This window comes from Carassius gibelio, chromosome B23, assembly GCF_023724105.1.
Source record: "Carassius gibelio isolate Cgi1373 ecotype wild population from Czech Republic chromosome B23, carGib1.2-hapl.c, whole genome shotgun sequence".
Lineage (NCBI taxonomy): Eukaryota > Metazoa > Chordata > Actinopteri > Cypriniformes > Cyprinidae > Carassius > Carassius gibelio.
Genome location: NC_068418.1, coordinates 20,909,059 through 20,932,636, shown reverse-complemented (window position 1 = coordinate 20,932,636; position 23,578 = coordinate 20,909,059). Strand labels below are relative to the sequence as shown.

At 35.7% G+C, this 23,578-nt stretch overlaps 1 protein-coding gene across 2 annotated transcripts in view; it reads right to left on the bottom strand.

The window, feature by feature from the left end:
• LOC128011493 (plexin-A1) overlaps positions 1–23,578 on the bottom strand; it is a 200,632-nt gene that overhangs the window by 58,113 nt on the left and 118,941 nt on the right. For both annotated transcript variants that reach the window (XM_052593964.1, XM_052593965.1), the window contains exons 9-10: positions 23,065–23,179; positions 10,336–10,536 (exon numbers count right to left, since the gene is read on the bottom strand). In XM_052593964.1, coding sequence (XP_052449924.1) covers positions 10,336–10,536; positions 23,065–23,179 — 316 coding nt within the window. The remainder of the gene's footprint in view (positions 1–10,335; positions 10,537–23,064; positions 23,180–23,578) is intronic.

Genomic DNA, 23,578 nt, shown 5'->3' with positions numbered 1-23,578 from the left:
GGCATTCAGAATATGTGTGCTACCCAAATAAAATAATGAGTAAAAGTAACGTTAAGTCTTTGAGAAGGGGTTTCTCAAGCCAGGTGGTGCATTAGACCAGGGGCTCATCTCCTGTTTCCAAAATGCATCACAAAGTGCTTGAAAAAAGCGGTAAACTAATTCCACATTGCACAAGGTGCAAACAACCTTACGCCTGTTTCACACACAATCCGTATGCCGTGCGTATGCGTTGCGTATTTTTTTCACACACCCATGTTAACGGATTCCAGCGTTCAAGCAGTTGTGGTCCGTCAGTGTGTTCAAGGAGCGTTGCGTCTGCAGCAGTGCAGCGATCGTTCACGTACCTAGTAGCGAACTTCAAACGCGTCCTATGCACAATGAGTATGAGTCTGTGCTGCTTCTGCACCACATACGTAACGCACACGGACTGCATATGCACTGCAGACAGAGTATGTGTGAAACAGGGGTGCGTCTTGTCGAGGTTTCCATTGGGAAGCTTCTTTAAAAAAAATAAAACCGATTCGGCTAGGTATACATCCGCGCTAAAATATCAAGGTGAAAGTCATCATAGCTCGCATAGTATAGACCCAGCTCCCAACCCAACTTTGAGAATAGATTAACGGCAATATTTTTTTTAATCACCCGATAAGAGTCTCACGTTAACGCAGCACGTTAATGCCGATAACGGCCCACCACTAATATATATAGATATAATTATTTTCTGATAGATCAATTATTATGGCATATACCACATATACCACTAGATTTTTTTTGAAATCTAGTCTCCGATTAAAACTGAACTGCATAGCAAAAAAAAAAAAAAAAATTATACATTTAAATTAAATAACAAACCTTATGATTGTCACTGTAATCAGATTTATAAATAAATAAATAAATAAAGATTTATTACTTGAAAACATTGTAAGATATGCCATTAAAAGACATATTTGCTTCCTGTCTGAACAAAACCAAAGAGTCAATTGACGACTCTTTGAAAGACGCAAGGTCAAGGCTAAACCGCTGAACACCAAGACACAAGGCCTTTCTTTTGACAAGCACTGACAGCTTCTCTCAACGCTTGGATTTGATCAAACACATCCTCCACGCAGACCGCAGATGACCTCCACGCTTACAAACACACATTCTTCCCTAAGCAGACGTGAACCCTCACACTCCTCCTGCCTACATCTCCTCACCAGCGTCCCAGCTCCATTAAACTTTAAAGAGCTCCAGCAGTCCACCCACACATACGTCGCGTCTTAACAACGGCCGTGGCTGTTCTCTGAGGCCCTTCCAAAAACATAGATATGATTTATTCATATCATCATTAACATTCCTTTGACATTACACTACGCGCTCACCTCAGACAATCGTTGTATTCGATGCTAATAGATCTGGTGACTGAGGTCATGTGACTTTTGGTGACCACAAAATGGCTGGAAACAACTAAAAGGCGTATTGTTCTTTACCAAAAGGTCACATATGCAGCATTTATCGAAAAGGTGGTTGAAAACAGCGGGCTCTGTTTCGTGAGAGAGGCCAGCATGAGAGGAGCTCAGGGAGAACTGTGCGTCTACATCAGACTGGATGAATAATAACGCTCATTATTCAACCCGTGGTCATCGTGGAGACATGGAGGAGAGTAATTAATTGCTTGTGCAAGTGTGAGTTCCCATGAGGCCAATGGAGGCCTCCAACACAAGGTGAGGAGAAACACGCACATGACCCAATTAAGAATAACCATGATCCGGCAACTTATTCCATACGCGCAGAACCTCGCGCACATGAACACGCAGTCTTTAAAAAAAGCCCCTCGGGTGCTGAGCTGACATGACAGGTGTTGATAAATGTCAATGTCTGCCAGACTGTGGCTTTCTCTATATATTCATCTCTTTATGATCACAACACCCACAACATGCCACATTTACGACGTAGAAAATAAATAATAATAATTATAATTATAAAGTGGGTTAAAAAAATATTCTGACACATTTTACTTTAAAAGAGACAGATAAATGAATAATATATAAAACAATGACAGAAATAAAATTTACTGAAATAATATTAAGCTTATAACCTATAAATTTATATATATATATATATATAAAAAATAATCTTTTTATTTATTCTTTCATTACATTTTTCTACCTGACAAAAATAAGTCGAATTACTATAATGAACCTGGACATTTTATGTATGTATGTATGTATGTATTTATTTATTGAACTGTTATCAAATTACCATTATTCTCAAAGGTTTTAAATTAATTACACTTAAATATAGTAATACTTTTTTTTTTATTATTAGCATTAATTGAGCATTGCAGAGAGAAATGTGTTAATAAAGAAAATAAATATCACAGTATATAATATTCCTAAAATCAGATTTTTAAATAAATAAAAAAACAAACAAATAAATAAAATAAAATAATATTACGGTGATCACTGCAGAAACAAATGTGCTAATCATAAAAATAAATGTCACAACAGTTCTAAAACATTCTTAAAAAATGGTTTCACGAAAGGAAAAAAAGATCTCTCCCTTTAAATCTGAATTTTCTTTAAGACTAAACATCTTGTCAAATGTGACAGAACATTTAGTCAAGTACTTTGTTGCTATTTCTGCAACATCTTTGAGATCTTTTGCCACTATGACAAAGCCATCTTTATAAACTGCTTTGGAATAAAGAAAGAATCTATAAAAAGCTAAACTTTGCTTGTACAAGACTGAAAGTAAAGCTGTTTTGCAACTACACACTGACCTTAAAAGAGAACAAGCAAGCATGAAACTAACTTCTGAACATGACAAAAGCAAGCAGAACACTCATTATGCATTCAGTTATAATAAACCTATGAAAGCAGTTGCACATGTACAATAGTCTGAGAATAGAGTACCATATGAGTTGCATAGGTCCTCTTTTTTTCTCTCTCCACCTGCATGCCCAAAATGCATAATTACCCTCACAGGGGAAAATGAATGGAGGCCAGAAATAGAGAGACACACTGGGCATCTCCCCAGCCTGCGCCCGTCCTCTGCTGGCAAGCTCATTGATCAGGGGGATGGAGGGAAGAAGGGAGCGTACGGATACGTGCGGGTGAGGCAGGAGATTCCGGGTCCATGGGGCTGGAAAGTGCCGATGTTAACAAATCAGAGCAGCTGCTGGAATGTGAGGAGGGAGGGAAGAAAAAAACACCGCCTTTTGTGTGGGTCAGTCTTATATAATTAGTCATTTTGATAGCATACCTGTGCGCCTGGGTAAAAATAACACATCAGCACATCGGGAGGGGGTTTAACACACACACACACACACATGCACACACACACACACACACACAGAGAAACTTAACACAAACACATCCAAAATGTATTATTTTGGTCCTAGGGAATGAACAATGTCACTTTTAACTGTCAATAAGCATCTTATGAAATACTGTTGTTTTTGTTGTTTTTTAAGGTCAAAAAGCACTTTATATATTTTATATTAAAAAAAATAAAAATAAATATGAATAAATATAAAAATATAAATATTCCTATATTATTTTTTAAGCCAAACGTTACGTTTTTCTATTTTTATTTGAACTGTATAGTAATAATGTAATCTTCTATAAATATATATATTTTTTAAATTACAAATATTCTTTTTCATATGTTGTATTACACTTTAAATTTCATGTTTTTTTCATGATTTTTAAATTATACATACGAAATTAAATTTTTTATCAAGGTAAAAATTAAATAAAAAATAAAATATGAATGAATTAAGAAGTTACATTCCCGTATTAAAAAAAAGAGAGTAAATATTCCACTGGCTGCAATTGTAAAATGGATTAAATGTCCAATAAATATAATGTTTAATACATATTTTTACAAATAACACATTGCACACTAGTGATTCGTAGTTTGCTGAAACTGAACTAGTTTTGACGAGGGGAAAAAAGCTGACAATGTATTTGTAGCTCATTATGTAGAGTTGTTTTATTGGTGCAACTGCTGTGTTGGTTTTCGCAATGAGAGTGTTTTTGTCAAGTGGCTGAAGCTCTTGAATTAAGTTTGGAGCTCATGGTGAATCTTCTTCCTAGCAGGAGCTCGGCTCCACAGGAGCGTCTGAAACGCTCTTAACCCCACTGTGGGAAGCAACTGAGACTCCTTCAGTTATTCACCTCTCCCTCTCGCCCCAACATACGAAAGCTGCTCCCATTCCTTCCTCAAAAATGATGATCTCCTCTTGCACCTCAGCTCATTTCCCCTCCTTTTGGGGAGGAACTGGTGTGTTGAGTCTGAAGCAAACCTTCTCTCTGCTGCACGGCTGCAATTCATCATCATTTTTATCTACGACGGCTTTTAATTGGATCCTATCAAACTCTCCCGATAGTCCTCATTTTGCTGTAGACGGCGTAGAGGAGATTCTGGCCGAGATTTTTCTTCCCTTTCCCCCCTCTGTTCCTTTCCATCATTGTGTTTTCTCTGTCAGTCTCTGGTTCTCTCTCTCTCCGGTCATTTATCTGAGCTGAAGGTAATGTTGTAAAGCAGAGTCTGATAGCATCAGCCTGTTCTGTTCATCTCCTGGGTCCTGAGCTGTGGCGCTCCGAGAGAGAGCAAGAGAGAGTGACTTTAGGCCTCTTGTCTCATCTTTTGTACACCCATCTTCACTCCTTTATTTGACTTCCTCTCCTTTACCTCTTTTCCACCAAATCTGAGCTGGTGCTAGGGTAAAATCTATGTAAGTTGCCCACAAACAAATGCAAAACATTTGCCTTTGTTAATGAGTCTTAAAGGAACAGTTTGCCCCAAAAATGAACATTCTGTGGTCATTTACTTTTAAACCTACATGACATTATTTCTTCTGTGGAACACAAAAGAAGAACATGTGAAGAACGTTTCAATTGTTTTTATCCATACAATGAAAGTCAATAAGGTCCCAAATGGCACTGAGCCCTATTGACTTTCATTGTATGGACAAAAAAAGAAGACATTTATCAGCATATTTCATTCAGTGGAAGAACGTTCAGTTGTACAGGTTTGGAACAACATAGTGAACAAAGTGAGTAAATGATGACAAATTTTCATTTTAAATGACCTATCCCTTTAAGGATTTTACACTAGAATAGGGTTGACTATTACCATACAATAAACACTGCAGCTGTATTTTCTCCTAAAATGAAAATCTGTAGTAATTTTATTACTTAATTAACAAATAAATAAAATAAAAAAGCATAATAAAATAAATAAATAAATAATAATAGTAATACAATTCAATAAATTACATATCAATTATGGTATTATTGTAAGTATTGTGCGCTAACAATGAATGATATTATTTTACAGCATTTATTAATTCTTCATTAATATTTATAAAATACTATTTATTTAATATTATTAAATAATAAAACTGAATCAGAAATGTGCATTTTTGTCCTATGATTTTTTTAGCCTACAGAATAGCAAGAGAATGAGTAAAACAAATTTGAATTAGCAATAACCTACATTAATAAGTTGTTTGTTCATGCTAGGCATTGTGGTAACTAATGTAAACATATAAATCCTTGTTGCAAAATACTACTATTTTTATCTTATCCTAGCATTCCCATCAAGCATTTTTTCAATGAGCCACATTAAAAGTAAATGACTAGCAAACTAAGTTGTGATTAAAAACACTGCAATCAGGATGTCAGGATTCAATCAATGTTAAAAAAAAGTGAGTTTGCTGCATCAGTCTCAAACTCTAAGCATTACACATTACTTTTGTCAAGTTTGAATTTCTTTTAAAAGAAACAAATTCATGGCTATCTGTATCTCGACAGACGGCTATACACACAACCCAAAGTCAGATAATAAGTTCTTCCTCTTCAGTATCAACCTGCTAATGCTCAATGATGTTCTTCCTTCTCAGCACATCTCATCCTAAGCTTTATATCCTTTGTTTACTCAATTGATTGAGTCTGGACTGCCCACTTCCCTCAGCGTCCCAACACACCGTCGTCTTTTATTAACCCGTCTCTCTATTGTCTTAAGCAGAGAGACAAAGGATCGAATTGATCAATCTCAGGCAAACACAATCAGCTCCCCCTCCCTAATCATACTCCACCAGCCATCTGCCCACTGTGAGCCTGGGACTCCACCTGCCAGCTGTTGCCTGGGATCTACCTGGCACACGCCTGACCTCCAACGCCCAGCGCTGAGGAACGCCGCTTGCTATATTATTCTGTAACTCCTGAGACAAACACATTCACGATCTGGTATGTCTATTTTTGTGCAGTGCAATCTTAAACATTTGCTTTTGTGATGCATTCTACATTGTTCTGGCAAATTCTTTCAAATCTATCACCATGATAACTTTTTCTACATAGCAAACACAGATGAGTTTGTATCACTTGATTAGTGAACGCATATTTAAATATTTTGCAAATAAAAGTAATATATAAAAAAAAAAAATTGTGTATTGATAGCAATAATGCTTTAAATTGGATTTACATTTGACCAAAAAAGTACTTGAATTTGATTGATAAAACAGTGGTATTCAAACTTTATTCCATGATGAAATGACTTTGTAAATTTAAAAAAAAAAAAAAATATATATATATATATATATATATATATATATATATATATATATATATATATATATAATATACATTTCACATGCCTGTTGAACACTATTGTTTTATCATTTGAAATGTAGCATTTAACCTCTATATATTTATATAAATATATAGAGGTTAAATGATACATTTCAGAAGATAAAACAACTACGAGGAAATTATTTTATAAATTGACAAAAAAAAATAGTGAAAAGTAATATAAAATAACCTTATTATGTAATATGCTGCTCCCTAAAACTGCACACGATGCCCTTAAAATTGCCTTTTTCAGAATCGGTGCTGTTATGGCAAAGCAAACAGTTCACATCTCTCTGAATTCAACAGAAACGTTAGTCGGCGTCATAATTAATCATTCGGATGGAAAAGTTTCTGCGACGTGAATGAAAGGAACTGCAGGGGCTTTGGCGGGTGATTCATATCCGACCTGCCGTCTGCCACCTCAGCCAAAGTGTTCAAACACGGAAGTCCTTGGAATGTTCCCGGACCGATTCAGCCAGAGCCTATTGACGAACAGCCATTTAATCTGGAAGGAGTGACTCTGTGAATGACTAAAACAATAGTGACTCTTGATCTATGCCAAAGCCTGTCATTCTAAACATGCTCCTACTTCTGGTAATGGAACTCTCACGCAGGGCTACACAGCACTCATGCTAAAATCACTGCACGCTAAGTAACTGATAATTGCTGGCATTTAATGGTGTAATTGCAGTGGGATCTTAACACGGCTGTAATTGCGGCTCTCATTAGGAGTGACAGGCTGTCTGAATACCCAGCAGCACAGAACCATACCAGGCATAAACCGCAGATGACCAGGGGAAAGTAAGGAAAACCACCTTTCTTACAGCTTTGACTGAGATAAAGGTGACCTACTGCTATTCATCATTATTAAAGAACATCAGCTATACAATCAGAGTGAGCTTTGGAAGTATTTAGTAAATTAACAAGCTACTTTTTGTACTTAAACCACAACAACAAATAAAGTATCAGGACTTTCTAATTGAATCTTTTGAGAACAAAGGGGGATTTTCTTAAGACTGCTCTATTTTATTTAATAAAGGGGACGTAAGGTTTTAAAGCTTCAAAAAAGGAGACAAAAGCACCATAAAATAAAAGTCGTTAAAATGACTAATTTGCTATTTTCAATGCTTTTGAAGTCATGTGATAACTTCACGTGAGGAACAGAGCAAATTTTAAGTCATTATTTAAAAATTCAGTCCTTTAAAACTGTTAATAAGAGAATCAGCAATGTCAATTTGAATCAATGCATGAATGAATCATTCTTTGAGTTAGATCTTTTCAGTGAATCGGATGATCCGGTTCACAGAAGTACAACTTACACAAAGTTATCAAAGGACTTCAGAAGACTGAGTCATATGGACCACATTCATGATGTTTTTAATAGTGCTTTTGAGTCATTTTATGAAACTCAAAAGCTCCAGTACCCATTCATTAAAAACAACTGGAAATGAGTGACTAATACAACCAACAGAATTTCAAATTTTGTCTTCCAGAGAGGAAAGAAAAACATAAAAACAACTGTCATTTTGAGTAATCTTTAGACTACCTTTACGAAACTCTTTCAGAACAAATAGATAGTTGGGAAGTCGATGGCTACCATCAACCGTTTGTTCACCAACATTCAAAATATCTTCAATTGTTTTCAGCAGAACAAACAAACTATTAGAGGTCTGAAACAAATTGAGAGTGAATAAATGATGACAGAATTCTCATTTTGGGTGAACTATTCCTTTAAGGAACCACTAAAACACCTGTATCGCTTCCACCTTCCTTCGCAAAATCAGAAGAGAACAGGTCTCTTATCAGCTGGCTGTTTTTTCGCTCTCGTTGACTGTTAAAGTTAACATCACTCTGGCTGATGCTTCCAGCTAGCGGAGACAGAGGAATAGCTTTTCATCAGTGACGCGCCAATCGCTGTTGATTTGAAACGGCTGCGACAGCAAACAGTCGATAAAGTCTTTAGCGAGACAGCTCTCTGCAAACTCTAAGCCGTGTAATTAGCTCAACCTCAGTAACACCAGGAATCTCAACACAAAAGAGAAAGAGGCTGCGTCCTATAACGGCCATCAATAAGGCATGTTGAGAAGTGTCACGGTCCCATCAAACACCCGAGCTTCCTATCTCTGCCACTAATGACTGCCTTTGCAAAGCAGTCTGTTAAAACGATAACAAGTGGCACGTGTTTCATCAGGCCCTAATGGTCCACCAGTGCCTGCCCAGTGCCTGATGGGGTTTTGACAGCCAGACAAAATGTTGATTGGCCAAAAGTTAATGAGGGGGAAGGCTTGTGTCAGCAGTGCTGTAAGAAAATGACCAGCTATTTGGACTAGCATTTCTCCACCAATATTGGCCCTTAAACCACTCACAGAGATGTGACGATTTAAGGGGTCACAGCTTGTCAGAATGACTTTCGGTCCATTTGGCTGTAGCAAAGGTCCACTGGCCCATGTGATCATAAAATACACACGACACCCGCTACAGTATGTTTGGCTAGAAATTCTTTCTAAAAGAAAGAAAATCCCCAATGAGTGCCCATTAGCATCTCAACTGTTTCTACTAGACAGCAATGCAATCAAATGTAGAGCAAATTAAAGCTTTGAAATTAAAGTCTCCTATTCCAGTACTCTTATGTGTCTCTAGAGTTACAACCAAAAGTCAAAAAATCTCAATAAAAACTCAAATATGTCTAATCAAATTACACACACACACAGAGAGAGAGACAGACAGATAGGTCTTTTAAGTCTTATATGCTTTATATGCAATAAAAACAATAATATTGCTAAATATTTTTTCAATTTAAATTAGTGCTGTCAAACAATTAATCACGATTAATCGCATCCAAAATAAAAGTTTTTATTTACATAATATATCTGTGTGTACTGTGTATATTTATGTACATATAAATACACAGCAATGCATGCATATATTTAAGAAAAATATGCATATATATATATATATATATATATATATATATATATATATATATATATATATATATATATATATATATATTAAATATATTTATGTATAATTTAAATTATATGACTATAAATATATGCATGTAAATATTTTCAAAATATTTACTGTACATGTGTGTATTTATAAAAACATAATAAACATACACAGTACCACAGAAATATTTTGTCATTTAAATATATTTAAATATGTAATTTATTCCAGATGAATTTTCAGCAACATTACTCCAGTTTTTAGTGCAAAGTTATACTACAGAAAGCATTGCAATATGTTCATTTGTTGCTCAAGAAACATTTCTTCTTATTATCAGTGTTGAAAACAGATGTGCTGCTTAATATTCTGTGGAAACAATTCTATTTTAAGAATTCTTTGTTGAATATAAAGTTTAAAATTACAGCATATTAGATCTCTTTTTTTTTTGACATTATTGATGACTTTATTTTTCATCAATTTACTGTGTCAATAAAAGTATTGATTTCTTAAAAAAAAAAAAAAAAAAAAAAACTACAGATCCCAAACTTTAAACAGTTGTGTATAAAATGTGTTGCTTCTGTTATTTCTTCTAATGAAGCTAGATCTGATCAAACCAGTCTGGTTTAAGCAACAAGGTACACATGAAACAATAATAATAACTAATAACTCCACAACATCTTCTGAACTATGAAAGAGCAACCTTTGAGAAAGAAACATCTTCACTAAACAAAATCACTCAAAACGCCAAATAACAAGTGTTTAAACTTACCGTGGTCTTCTGACACTGTATGCTGGTGCTATTGAAGCGCAGTGCAGTAACACTGTACTCCTTCCCCTGAATATAGAAGATACACTCATAGTTCCTCTGTCCAGACTGAGGCTGCGGAAGATTCCGGGCCAACAATGTGATGGGCTTCATGACACCAACAGGGATGTAGATCTGAGTGGACGGCAGGATCTGAGGACACTCCTGCAAACCAAAACAAGACATTTTTATATTTAGATATTTTCAAGTAAATTTGACTGAAGAGACTCCTAAATCTCAAAATTACTTCTGTGAGATGAAAATTCAAACATCAAAGGTTCATTCTTGATTATTAAAGCTTTTATCTTTGTCAAGTGTTTTTATACATCCCATGAAGGATATATGAAGGATGCTAGGAGGACTTCAAGGCCGTCACCACCGTTGTCATACCAACAGATTGGAAAACCAGGGCACAGAGCAAGATGCAATTAAGCTTTTCGAGGGCGTGTGCCATTTTAAAGACTTGGCATCAGCACCCGAGTTATGATGCCAACTGTGCACTTTAACTAGGCAGCAGCAGAACCATGGGCACAAGATCTTACCCGGCAAGACCTCTCCTCAAATGTAGACACTCCATCTCTAGTATTTGGCACAAGTGCATTTATACTACAAATTAAAAATGACAATTTTCTGCTTGAAAAAATAATTAAATGGCATAGTGAGGTGGCAGCTGGATTTCACAGACACATCTCATGTGTAACATAAAAAACCCAAACAAAACCTCAAGTAGTGCATGATGGAAGGATACAGCTAGATCAAAGCAGCATACGTTCTACTGATGCTTCGACACAGAAGAAAAATTGGTAGTGCATCAGTTGGTTGATGGAGTCTCACAAAACTAGAAAACGTGTTAATAACATTTACATAAATAATGTATAACTCTATGCATAAAATGGGATATTTATAAAGATCTTTATTATTATACTACTATACTACAATACGTTTTTAAATCTGTTTAAAAATTATTTACAATTATAGAACAATGGGATTATTGGAAAATTATAGGAGATTATATACTTGTGTGTGTGTGTGTATTACATCTATTTAAGATATATTTACAGTTTTCACTTTTTTATACAATGAAAATAAGCATTGTATAAAAAGCAAAAAAAGGTATAAATATAAATCTGAATTATTAAATATTTAAATATTATTGTAATAAAATGTATTTGTTATATGAATATAATACATTATAAATTACATATTTTATGTACATAAATGTATACGTTTTTTTTTTTTTTTTGGTTGGGGTGACATGACTTCAACACATTAATTTATGATTTTATGCATGAATGAATGAATGAATGAAACAAAATTAAATATATAGAAAAATAAAAATAAAATAAAAGGTTTTTTTTGTGTGTGTGTGTGTATTGGATCCAAAAATTAATGGTACTGAATGATTATCATATTCACGAATAATAGTATTTACACAGTACTTCAAACAATACACGCACCCCTAACAAAAAAAACATTTGCAGATGATGTATGAAAGATGCGACACAGGGTAGCTGTTCCCCTGATCCATCCAATCACAGCCTGATAGAGCGTCTGAACTTGTTACCCTCATTTCCTATTTACCCTGCCTGTGGTTCTAATTGAATGGGAGGAGTACGGAACACCAGCGGCTTTATTAAAATCTACCGGAGATATGAGCTAGTGCTGCCACGGCAAGGGCTCTGTAAACAAACCTGATGGGAAAGCCACATGCGGCTCGGTGACTCTGCAGAGTTCCATTGGGCTGCTGGTTTAATTGCCTCGGGCGGCAGTCTCCTTATTAATACTGTGCTGTGCTCTCGATTCGGTTGTGACTGAATAAATAGACTGTGATGCAGCCCCCCCCCCAACCCCCCAAATAGAGCAAGCCTGTGTTAGTGTTCAATTACTGTGTGGTACACAAAGGTGAGGGTTTCACTGCTAATGAAAAGGTGCAATTTGTTCAGAGTCAATAAAGGCCTGTATGCTGAGCACAGAGAGCTATTATCAGTTTTCCAAGAATAAGGCACACAAAACCCAAAACTATATGTTCAACGCTAAAGGATTAAAAGGAAACGTGTTTACGCCGCTGGTAACAGTTGGTTATGGTCAGAATGATGTCTAAAAGTTAAATACTTACATGTTTAAAGGCTGAATTTTAAACATATGTCCAAGAAACACAGTATCACCATAGTACTGTATCTGCATGTGCAAAATCTCATGAATACATGTCCAGTAAATCCATTCACATATGTGTGTGCGTGTTTGCATTGTATATGTTTTGAGCAGTTCATAAACATAAATGTTAAATACATATAAAATATAAATATATCAAATTATTGAATAAAATGTTGAATATGTGAGTGAGTGTGTGTGCGTATAATGTGTGTGCAAAATTATGATATTTAATGTTTATTATAAATTAAGTTTTAATAATGAAAAATAAAGCAGTTAAGAAAATAAGCAAAAAGGTGAAAAAGCATAAAATATCTTAAATTATTATAATATTTAATTTATATAAAACTTTAAATATTGTAATATTACATTAAAATGTTTATATTATATTAATCTATTACATTATAAAATAAATATTTTATGTACATACATGTGTATGATGCATTTATTTTTATATATATTAAAATACTTCAAATAAAATAATTTTTTGATGTTTCGTATACATTTTAAGCAGTTAAATATGCTTTAAACATGTAATAAATAAATACACACACACACATATATATATACGATAATACGATGTATAGAATAATACAAATGTGTGTATAATTATATTCAATATACAACATTATTGTTTATTTTTATATATAATATAAAAATTTAACGGTAAAATGTTACGTGTGTATAATTATGATAGTTACTATTTAAATGTTATGTTTTATATATTATATATTTAAGGTAGATCATCAATATAAATATATGAAACATACATATAAGGATTTTATTTTTATTTTATTTTTTTAAGAAAATTAGGCCTAATTTTATTGATTTATTTTGAGGTCTCATGACTTGAACATGTTAAAAGTACGATGGTACATTCTGATTGTTAAAACAACTAAAAATGCTTGAAGTACATATACTAAAGATCCACTCAGTATATTAGATTCTGCTTTGTTTACCATCATATAAGTTTCTATGGGACATATTTGGGCACATCTTCAAAGACGAATGCTTTGGCATCATTAGTTCATCATTAGTTCTGCTATCCCTTCACACTCAGCTTGTTTGTAAGTTTGTTTTTTCACTAAACTGCCATGAAATCTAATTACCCTGATTAGCTTGGCTTCATTCCGAAAATAATCTGCAAATGTGACACAATGTAATTTAACAAAGTCTATTCAGCTCGCAACTGCACGAGGCAAAGGGAGAAATGATAAGAGCGGCTGAGAGCCAATCAGAGAAGAGGGAGAGCAGCTATCGGTCATGCTAAGCCACCTGACTGGTGCTGAGAGACACAATCAAAACACACAGGTGGAGAACAGATAGCCGTAAACTACACATTTAATGAAACGCTCCATCCATCTGATAAGAAAAAGATGCCTTTTACAAGAGATGCGAGACCACTGGAAAAATGGAAATGTGTGTTTGAAAAGGAGTGAGAAAGAAAGGGAAAAAGGAATGGAAAGGGGGAGCAGAAAGGACAAGAAAAAAGCAACATTTAAAATATATATTCTTTTGGTAAAAAAAGAAACAGACGCAAAAAGAAAGATACAAAAAGTACCATGGTACTTCTCAAATAGTATAGTTTTACCGTCAGATATCATTACTGAACTGTGGTACCGCAACGGTACTTTTTTGTAAGAGTAATAAGACTGTAAGCAAGCACAAGCACTAAAGCAAAATGGAAAAAACGTGGGAAACTATTTTATTAAGTACAGACAGGTGTCAAAACAGGGTTGAAAGAGCAGATCAGATGGCACACTTGCTGAGCACAACGGAATAATGGTGTACCGCAGGGATTTCTTTGAAGTGTTTCACGTTTTTCTCCCAAATACTGCCTTTATTTGCTTTGAAATGACTGCGGCTCCGGTGAGCCGGGAATCCAGGTTATCACGCGGTGTGCGCCCCCACAGCGCTGAATCACAGAGTGGGAATGAGCTCGCAGCAAACTCACATGTTCAACTTCGAAAACTTCAAATCCATCTGACTGATGCTGAAGCATTCCACTGCGGCTTCTGGTGCAATATTTAACACTGTACTATACTGCATTAGAAATGCATGCATGGAATACGCATGCATTTAAAAGTCAGATCAACTAAGATGTGACTTAAACACTGTTGCTAATTAAATTCAAAACACAGTTTTAAAGCATCTAGTTAAAGTGAATACAAAGAATAATTATATTTATTTATTTGCATCGACAATTACCAAATCTCTCTCATGTAATTTGTTTTTCAAAACTTCCAACAAAAACAGCCCTCATGGTACAAGAATCGACACGATATCTAAAGTGTTAGTCTGCATGTTAACAAACAGACCAATGATAACAATAAAAATGCAGAAAGAATAAAAGAAAGCATCCAGTGTAAACAGTTCATTAGCTTGAAAAATTATACAAATAGCTCCTAAAGATATTTCATATGGTGTCTATTCAACGATTCACCTGTCTGCCACATGAATATAGACTAATGTCTTCATTTGGGGCCTTTTCTGAGCTAATATTGAAATCTATGTGATGCATTCAATTAATTAATCTGCATAACATGTAATTAATTTGAATAACATTTCAAATGGACCCACAGCTGACGTTCAGTGTGAAACGGACATGGAAACACAGAGAGCTGCAGTGTGCAATGTGTAGTAGTGTAGGATTGCTGGGAAGCCGTGCAGAGGGAAAGAGGAGGGCTGTTTTTTGGCTCTGGTAGCTGGCAGCGCTGCTCTGCTAGTCTGCTGTTTGTTTTGCTCAACTGCTGCCTCCAGCAATGCTCCTGCAAGCAAAACATGATATCTGCTGCTCTTTTCTTCCTCGTTCTCTCACATTCTCTACTTCTCTCTCTCTCTCAGTCTAAAGAAGCTGTGGGGCGATGCAGAGACGGTGCTCATGGAGCGTTAAGCAAAGTAAAGCCCACACTGCAAACACAGCAAATGCAGCCCACTTCTGTGGATCATCCACATTCCCTCATTCCTGAGTTGGAAATGGATAGAAATCACATAGGAACAGAATTTGTGTTCGAACCATTTAGGATGAATGTTTTACACTTAGAAAAAAGCATTACGGTAATTCTATGGCATTATATGAGACACCTAGGAGTAGATATTTAACATGATAGTCATCCAGTACCATGGAACGATCACCGCAATTCTTTGTAAGTGGAGCACAAATGTAGCAAAAAGTTTTAGGCATAGTACCATGGTACTACCATATTATTTTTGGAAGAACTTTAGAGTATCATCTCTTTACAAATATATAAAAAAATGATACCATTGTACAGTGATGCTGTTACTATAGTACTTTAAACTATATAATAGTACTAAACTGTACCACAGTATTTATACTGCACTCCATGGTGCTTCCTACAATACCATGAAAAGTACAAAAACCATGGTAACCATGATTTTAGTACATAAGTGTTATTTTGGTATTAGTTCTATACTATTATAGTATTTATTGATATTTTAAATTGGCACATTTTTATTTTATTTTTTGTTATTTGTGTGTCAAATTTATTAGAATTTATGCTCTGATATTTTTATTATTCGCTTTAATAATAATAAGAAAAGGAAGACGAAGAAGAAAAAGAAGAACAATAATATGAATAATAAAGTTACAAAATGTATTTAGTTGCATTTTTCAGTTTTAGCACTCTTACTAATAATGTTTATTATTTTATGTATGTATTATTATTTTTGTGGACATGGTACCATGGTAGTCCTAAATTATTTTTGTAAAATGCCATAAAATGCCATTGTACATGTATTTCAGTACAGTTCAGAACCAACTAAAAGAGTGCTATTGATCTTACCATCCCAAAAGTCACTTTTAGCTCTGAGGTTACTTACAGTACTTCATCAAAACTATTATTAGGGTATAGAAGGAACAACCATGCTGCATTAGCTGGTCATCCACAACTATCACTTTTAACTTTTGAGGCCTTAAATGACTTGACAAGCCTTTTATTAGTCTAAGCAATTACTATCCACAATTCAAGGGCAGCAACACCAACATTCTTTAAATCCTAGTAGCATTTTTAATTACATATTTTGGCAAATCTTATCAGGGTAACAGATGAGGAACTGAGCTGCCATCTAATTAGGCAGTCTGGAGCTCGTTGACTAGTAAGGGCCAAACGGTGAGGGGGAAACAACTCGTGGATCCATCCACTCTAAGAGGAGCCTGTTGTCGAATGAAAGGGACTTTGAAGTCTAAAAGGGCTTTAGAGTGTCCGCCCACATGGGGCTCGAAAATAGAGCGCCACTCAAAACTTAGCAAGATGTGGCTAGATACAAACTGATATGTGTTAGCAAACCTAGAGACCAGTTACTCATAGTGATATCGATTTTATGAGACATTTCCATAAGGCTACTAGGGAAAATACAACACTTTAAAACTGACCAGTGGGTGGGCGTTTCAGGTTTAAGGAACAGGCTTTGGGTTCACCTGCCTTGGACCGAACATTTTTCTAAGAGGGCATTCAGATACTGAAATACTATATATATTTATAGATGCTATTTTAGGAAAAATATTGAGATTTTACTGTGAAACAACATAAGCACAACATGTTTTCAACAAGCTAGTTGAAGCACCACTGTTGAAAAAATTGCTAATTGCTACAGATAATTGAAAAAGGGAAACAATTGCCAAAGACAGCCATCTGAATGTTCATGGAGGAAGCAACGATGCTTTAAAGTAAATTCATTTAAAGATAGCCTACAATTTATGAGTTAACCATGCAAACATGCTAACAGTTAAATCAAAACATGCTTTCAGTCCAAATATCATTATATCACCATACAGTAAGTAGAAATCTACATAAACTAGGTTCATACAGATCTGAATGTATGTGGGTTAAGACACAACTGAGATGAATTTACCATGCACACATGCTAACAGCTAAAGCAGAACATGCTTTTATCATGATAAAGTGAAAAAATGTGAAAGTTAATAAACAAACGAACAACAACAAAACAAAAATGTCTTAATTATCAGAAAAAAATATCTATGTGAACTAGGTAGATTGTTGGATGACTAACAAAAATATTTTCCATCTTAGCCCATCCTAGCTGCTAAATGCTATTGCTATTTAAAGAGAGAGAAAAAAAAGAAAACGGCAAAATACAATACAACTGCCAAAATGTCCATCTAAATGTGTTTAGAGGAAGAAACAATGCTACCAAAAAGGCAAATTAATGTAAAGATGGAACTTCTTTGATATAGTTTTGCCACATAATCATGCTAAATGGTTAAAACACACTTTTAATTATGCTTTTAGTATGCTAATGAAAGCACTTCCACCAAAAATGTTTGACAAAAAACATGTATACGCAAGTAAATCTGTATAAGCTAATTGCTAACTGTTGTTATTTGCTACACTATAGCTAATTTATAACGTAGCATGAAAAGCTTTTGCATTCTTAGCAAATACGGTAAAAAAATCATAATGACTAAAACTGGACTCAGTTAAAACAGCATGAGAAACCCGGTCCTGGCCCCGTATTCTTGGGCACCACCCAAGAAGTAGCAAGTGCTCGCGCCATCTCCTTGACTCCTGAATGTAAAATTCATCTTCAGTCTCCATTAGGCAGACAGACGCTGAGGCATCTGGAAATTAAGATTTAATACACTTTGAATAATTAAAGCCACAGATCAGTGGCAGCCTTAGATCCCTCCGAGAGGCCCTGTGCCAGAGAGAATGGGAACTGAGGGGCTTTGAGCTCCACTCGCAACACAGCGGGATGGAGCTGCATCAAACAACAAAGGTGAGGGTGCATGGCGGGGTCCCCGTTTCTGCTAATTGCCTTTCTGATTTATTGATTAATTATGATGAACACTCGTCGCCGTTATCCCGAGAGGATGAGGCAACGGGTAGGATGAAGGTAGCATTTGATATGGAGTCACTCGAGGAACTGAAATGGCACGAGGTGAGGCATGCGTTCTTGACACGCCTGCTGGAATACTGATCCAGAGACCGGCTTCTCTGAGCTCCGTCCTCGGCTGTTCATCACCAGCAGTGCCTGGGATCAGAGGAATGGGAGACAGGAATATGCAGTGTTTGTGGGAGCTGGGCAGAGATTTGAGAGAGGGAATGAGTGAGAGAGAAAGAAAGAGAGGGAGCGAAGGATGAAGAAACACCTGACAGCCAAACGGGACAGACGGTAAATCAGAGCTGGATGGAGTTTGGAAGCCAGAAGTGGATGCTGCTCTCCACATGCATTAGCAAACAAAGACCAGATGAAACCTGTGCAAGTGGAAATCATCTTAGTGCTGGAGGTCAGTGAAGAAGATATGGCCGGCACATTAAGAATCTAATTCAGTGTTTATGTATTCTATTCAAATTATGCATGTTCTATAAGAGACACGCATACATACTGAGGATTAAATCAAGGTCTGACACAAAAGCATCACGTCCTACATAACGGGAAAACTAAGATGCTGCGAATTGGAACATGGCACTATGTTTGGACATTAAAAAAATGTTCAATCATTTCTCATCTTAACTGTAAGATGATGTCCAGGTCACATTTCACCCCAAAATCTAAAGCAATAAAAATTATTTTATTTATGTTAATTGTATCTAATATAATAATACAACTAATCATATTAATAAATAAATAAAAAATTATATTGTGCATAAAGCTTATTTAAATGACTATTATTTTACTGCAACATTATTTCAATGATACTAATGAACAAAACTGCCCCAAATTATCATTACCCATGTGTTAGGATGTGTAATTTTTAAGTCGCATTATTTTTATTGATGATTTTGATTAGATTCTCATAACTATAAAACAGCATGAATCTGCATAAATGTAATTATTTTTTGTTACAACAATGAGTTTTTTATTTATTTTTGCTTTACAGTAATATGAAATGTGCACAGTTATCATGAAATATAATCATTTTATTAGTAGTAGTAGTAGTATATAATATATGAGGCAATCTATGACTTGAATAGAAAAACTGGTTGAAGATAATATTCAACCAGCTACTTTTCCAAACATTAACAAAATCAATTACTTTTCTGCGGATGCTCACAAGACTCCATTTCTATTCTTTTAACAGTTTAAAGCTTTATGGACCAAACACAGACATTATGATAGATCTAAAAATGAAATTATGGGCTCCAGTGACAAAGTGAAATCTAAGTGTCTTCTCATTTTTAATTAAGTCTCTGAAAGCAAAAAGGAAGAAACTATAAACACGATGGATGTCCTGATAAAAAAAAGTCTCTGATCAACTCAACTGTGCAGCTTCCATATTCGGCGGCAGCATATTAGTTATACTGATTATAATTGAAGCTGTGAAAGCCGGAGAATATACCCTTCTTTCAAGAAGACAAAAGAACGACTTGTTTTTGGTGTCTGTGTAGGCTTTCTTTGAATTATCTTCCTACTGACAACTATATTAGAGTCTTATGTACTCGTACCACCCAGAAAAGCAGCACAAGTTATTTTATTACCAAACAACAATGTAAGTACAATAGCTTTGAGCAGAAAGCTTTTAATGCTAACAGCTCCGAATGAATTATGGGAGCTATATACTGTCCTAAACACAACAAGTCTTAAAAACACACATGCACCCAACTGACGACAAACACCCCCACAATCCTTTGCTGTTTCTGCTATTATCATGGGTGACATGTCTTTGTTTATAAAAGCAAACACAAGGCAGATCATTACTGAATCACACGGATCCCACGGGTGCATCGAGCAGTTCCTTGGCGATATACCACCCTATGACTTATTTATCAAAACCCCCATTTGTCTCATCGGAGACGCACACTAATGAGTCTCAAATGAGCGGGAGAACGCAGCCGTAACACCAGTTTCATCATCCTTAAAACAAACTCCATTCATTACACTTATGAACAGGGCGGCTGTATCTCAATAGGGTTGGATGAAAGTGACTAAGACAATCTTGGGTTCCCAAGGTGGGTCAGCGGCTTTCATTCAGTCTCTCTTGTCCATTTACGGACAACCGATGTTGGCACATTATGAGCGTGCCTGCATGACAACACATGCTGTATAGGCTGGAAACAGAAGACAGTGTGATGCACACGGACTCCACTATTAATCCAAAGCCATGCTGAACGCAGGACACATTTCAATATTCCGGCACTGCACGACCTTCGGTGCGGATCTGTGAAATGGTCAGGCACTTTTGGCACCAGTAAAGGGCAAAACCGCTGTCCAAGTGTGACTAAGTGAGCTACTGGCCGACAGTTGGGTTCACAAGTAACGAATGCTGGAACAAATGTGTTAGCGGCGCTATTTGTTTGTTTGTTTATATGTATGTTTGTTTATTTCTCCTTGTGGATTCCTCAAGTGTGGCTTACTGAAGCAATTTTCCGCCTGGTCAGATTTAATGTGTTCCTCTGTTTATCCGCTGTCAGGCAAATGTTGATTTATATACATTTGATTTGCAAATGTGACTCATTACGCTCTGTGACTGCACGGTTTATCTTTCATGTCTTCGCGAGGATGTTTGGCTACGTTTTAAGGTAAGGTTGTTCGGAGACTAAGCTTTAATAATGGCAGAGATAAAGTCATTCTGAAAGGAACTGAGGGAACTGTATTCGCAGTCGTATATGTGGAAAAGCCTGCATATAACTACTTTAAAGAAATGTATTAAAGATATTATCATTATTATCATCATCATTATTTTTTTTTTCTTCTCAAGTTTGGCTCACTAAAGCAATTTTCTTCTTGGTCAGATTTAACTTCATGTTTACTTTCGTTGTCATCACCAGACTTCTTCTAAGATTCCAGAAATGCTGTCTAGGCAGGCACCTTCACTCACTTTTTGAAACCCCACTGCAGATAATAATGAAACGCAATCTCCGAAATCTCACTTCAACCACTGGTTATTAACTGATGCTACCTGAAGATAACAGATCCAAAACACCTATCCTTTACTCCCTGCCACAATTCCGCAGCTTCACCCATAAAACCCTACCAGTATCTCACCTTCATCCTCCACCCAATAAACACCACACCACCAACCTCCACGTCAAAAGCATTTTTCCAGTGTTTATTACTCTCTACACATGTGATGGCAACTTCTTCATGACCTTGTGTCAGCATATGACGTAATGACATCTAGCTACTCTCCAAATGAATCATCTATAATATAATAATCTAGGCGTAATACTAACTGTCAAAGATAGACTATTTTCTAGTTGAAGGACTATACTTAATGAATTTACATTTATATTTATTTATGTAGCAAATGCTTTTATCCAGAGCAACTTAAAAAAATTATTTGCTTCATAAAACAACATCTTAATGAAAAACTGTGTCCTTGATATTTGCATTATGCAGTAACCATTCTACAAAATCCATAAGAGGCCCTTATATATTATGAATATAGTCAAGGATAAAGGGTTAAAGACATTTTGCCGCGCTTTGCACTTAACAGCTTTCTTTAGCATTGACTCTATTCATAATCCACATAAACAAAAATAAATAACAATTTAAATAAATAAAAATGAATTTAAACAATTAAAATCATGAAAACTGAAATATAAAAATAATGTAAAAATCTTTTTTGGAATTATTATTATTATATGTTATTATGATAATATAATGTCAAAACATATTATTATTATTAAATACTACTACTACTAATAAAAAATATTATTTTAATTAGTATTTTAAAACAGCAACAATAATAATAATAATAATAATAGCAATAATGTTATAATTACTATTATAATAATAGTAATAATAATTCACTATATTTATTTATATAGCGCTTTTCTGGGTACTCAAAGCACTTTACACGAATTATAAATTAAGTGTATTTAATAGACCTAAATGAACAAAAATTATGTTGTACAGCAGTGGCTACAACTCAGGTGCAAGATACAAATGCATTGAGCTGGGATCTAAAATCAACTGAGGATACTGGATACTGCAGCAGAGCAGGAAGGTGTTTGGGAGCGAACAGCAATAAGGCTGTGTGGAAAATGGTAAACATTTATGTACATTACTCCCAAATGCCCTTCTCAACGGCGAAAGCACTGTTTAACAGCTGCAGAGTGCGTGAACAGCCCCCTGGTCGACTCGAAGCGGTTTGAGATACAAATGCTCCCCTGAGACGACTTCGGCAGTCAAGAGCGGGCATGTGGAGGATTGATGCGTGTGTGCGTCGGTAATCATAACCCACTGTACAAGCGTAATGCCGCCTAGCACACTTCCAGTGCTCATATGAGGGAGAGATGTGATTGATATTGGTTTTTATGCAAATGTAGCATTTGTAAATGTACAACATGATACAATTTGCATAGTCATTCAGTCAGTGCCGTTTATAAGTGCATTAATACAGCGCCGCTCTCCTAAGAACAGCTGCTCACACAAAGCCAGTGCAAAAAGAACAACGTTCGCAAATGGGACATGACCGCCCATGTGTGCATCTGCACCCCTGGATTTGTTGGGTGATGGGTCGCAAACATGAAAAGCAATTTTCTTTTAAATGAAAGGCGAGATGTGTGCATGAAGTGCTTTATGTGTAAATGTATGTATTGTATTGGACAGACTGACCTCAGACATGTTGACGCGGCCCTCCTGGAAGGAGCAGTCATTGGCATTGTGGGTACACATATGTCGATATTTGCACCAGTGGCATGGAAAAGAGCCATTCACACAGGAGAGACACCTATCAAGAAGACACAGCAAGAGAAAAAGAGTATTATTAAGTTATTAATGGCCACATATAGCTGCATTGTATATCAAACCATGACATTTAGAAACTACCGTACACACTCATATGTTTCTCATAAACTTGTTCTCAGAGCACTTTTGCAACTACATAGCAAAGCCCTAATACCAACCCAGAGCACCCCAGCAACCACATAGCAACACACAAAAAATTATTCAGAACTAGGGCTGTGTAGGAAATGGCGCTTGGTTTGAAAGCAGGTGATGGAGGTTTACTACTAATCACAGAACTGGCTTTAATGCCCTTTTCAGAACTCAATAGAACCCATCTAGCAAAGCGACAACACTCACCAGAATGCTCTAACAACTGTATAGCAGCACAATAAAACTACCCAAA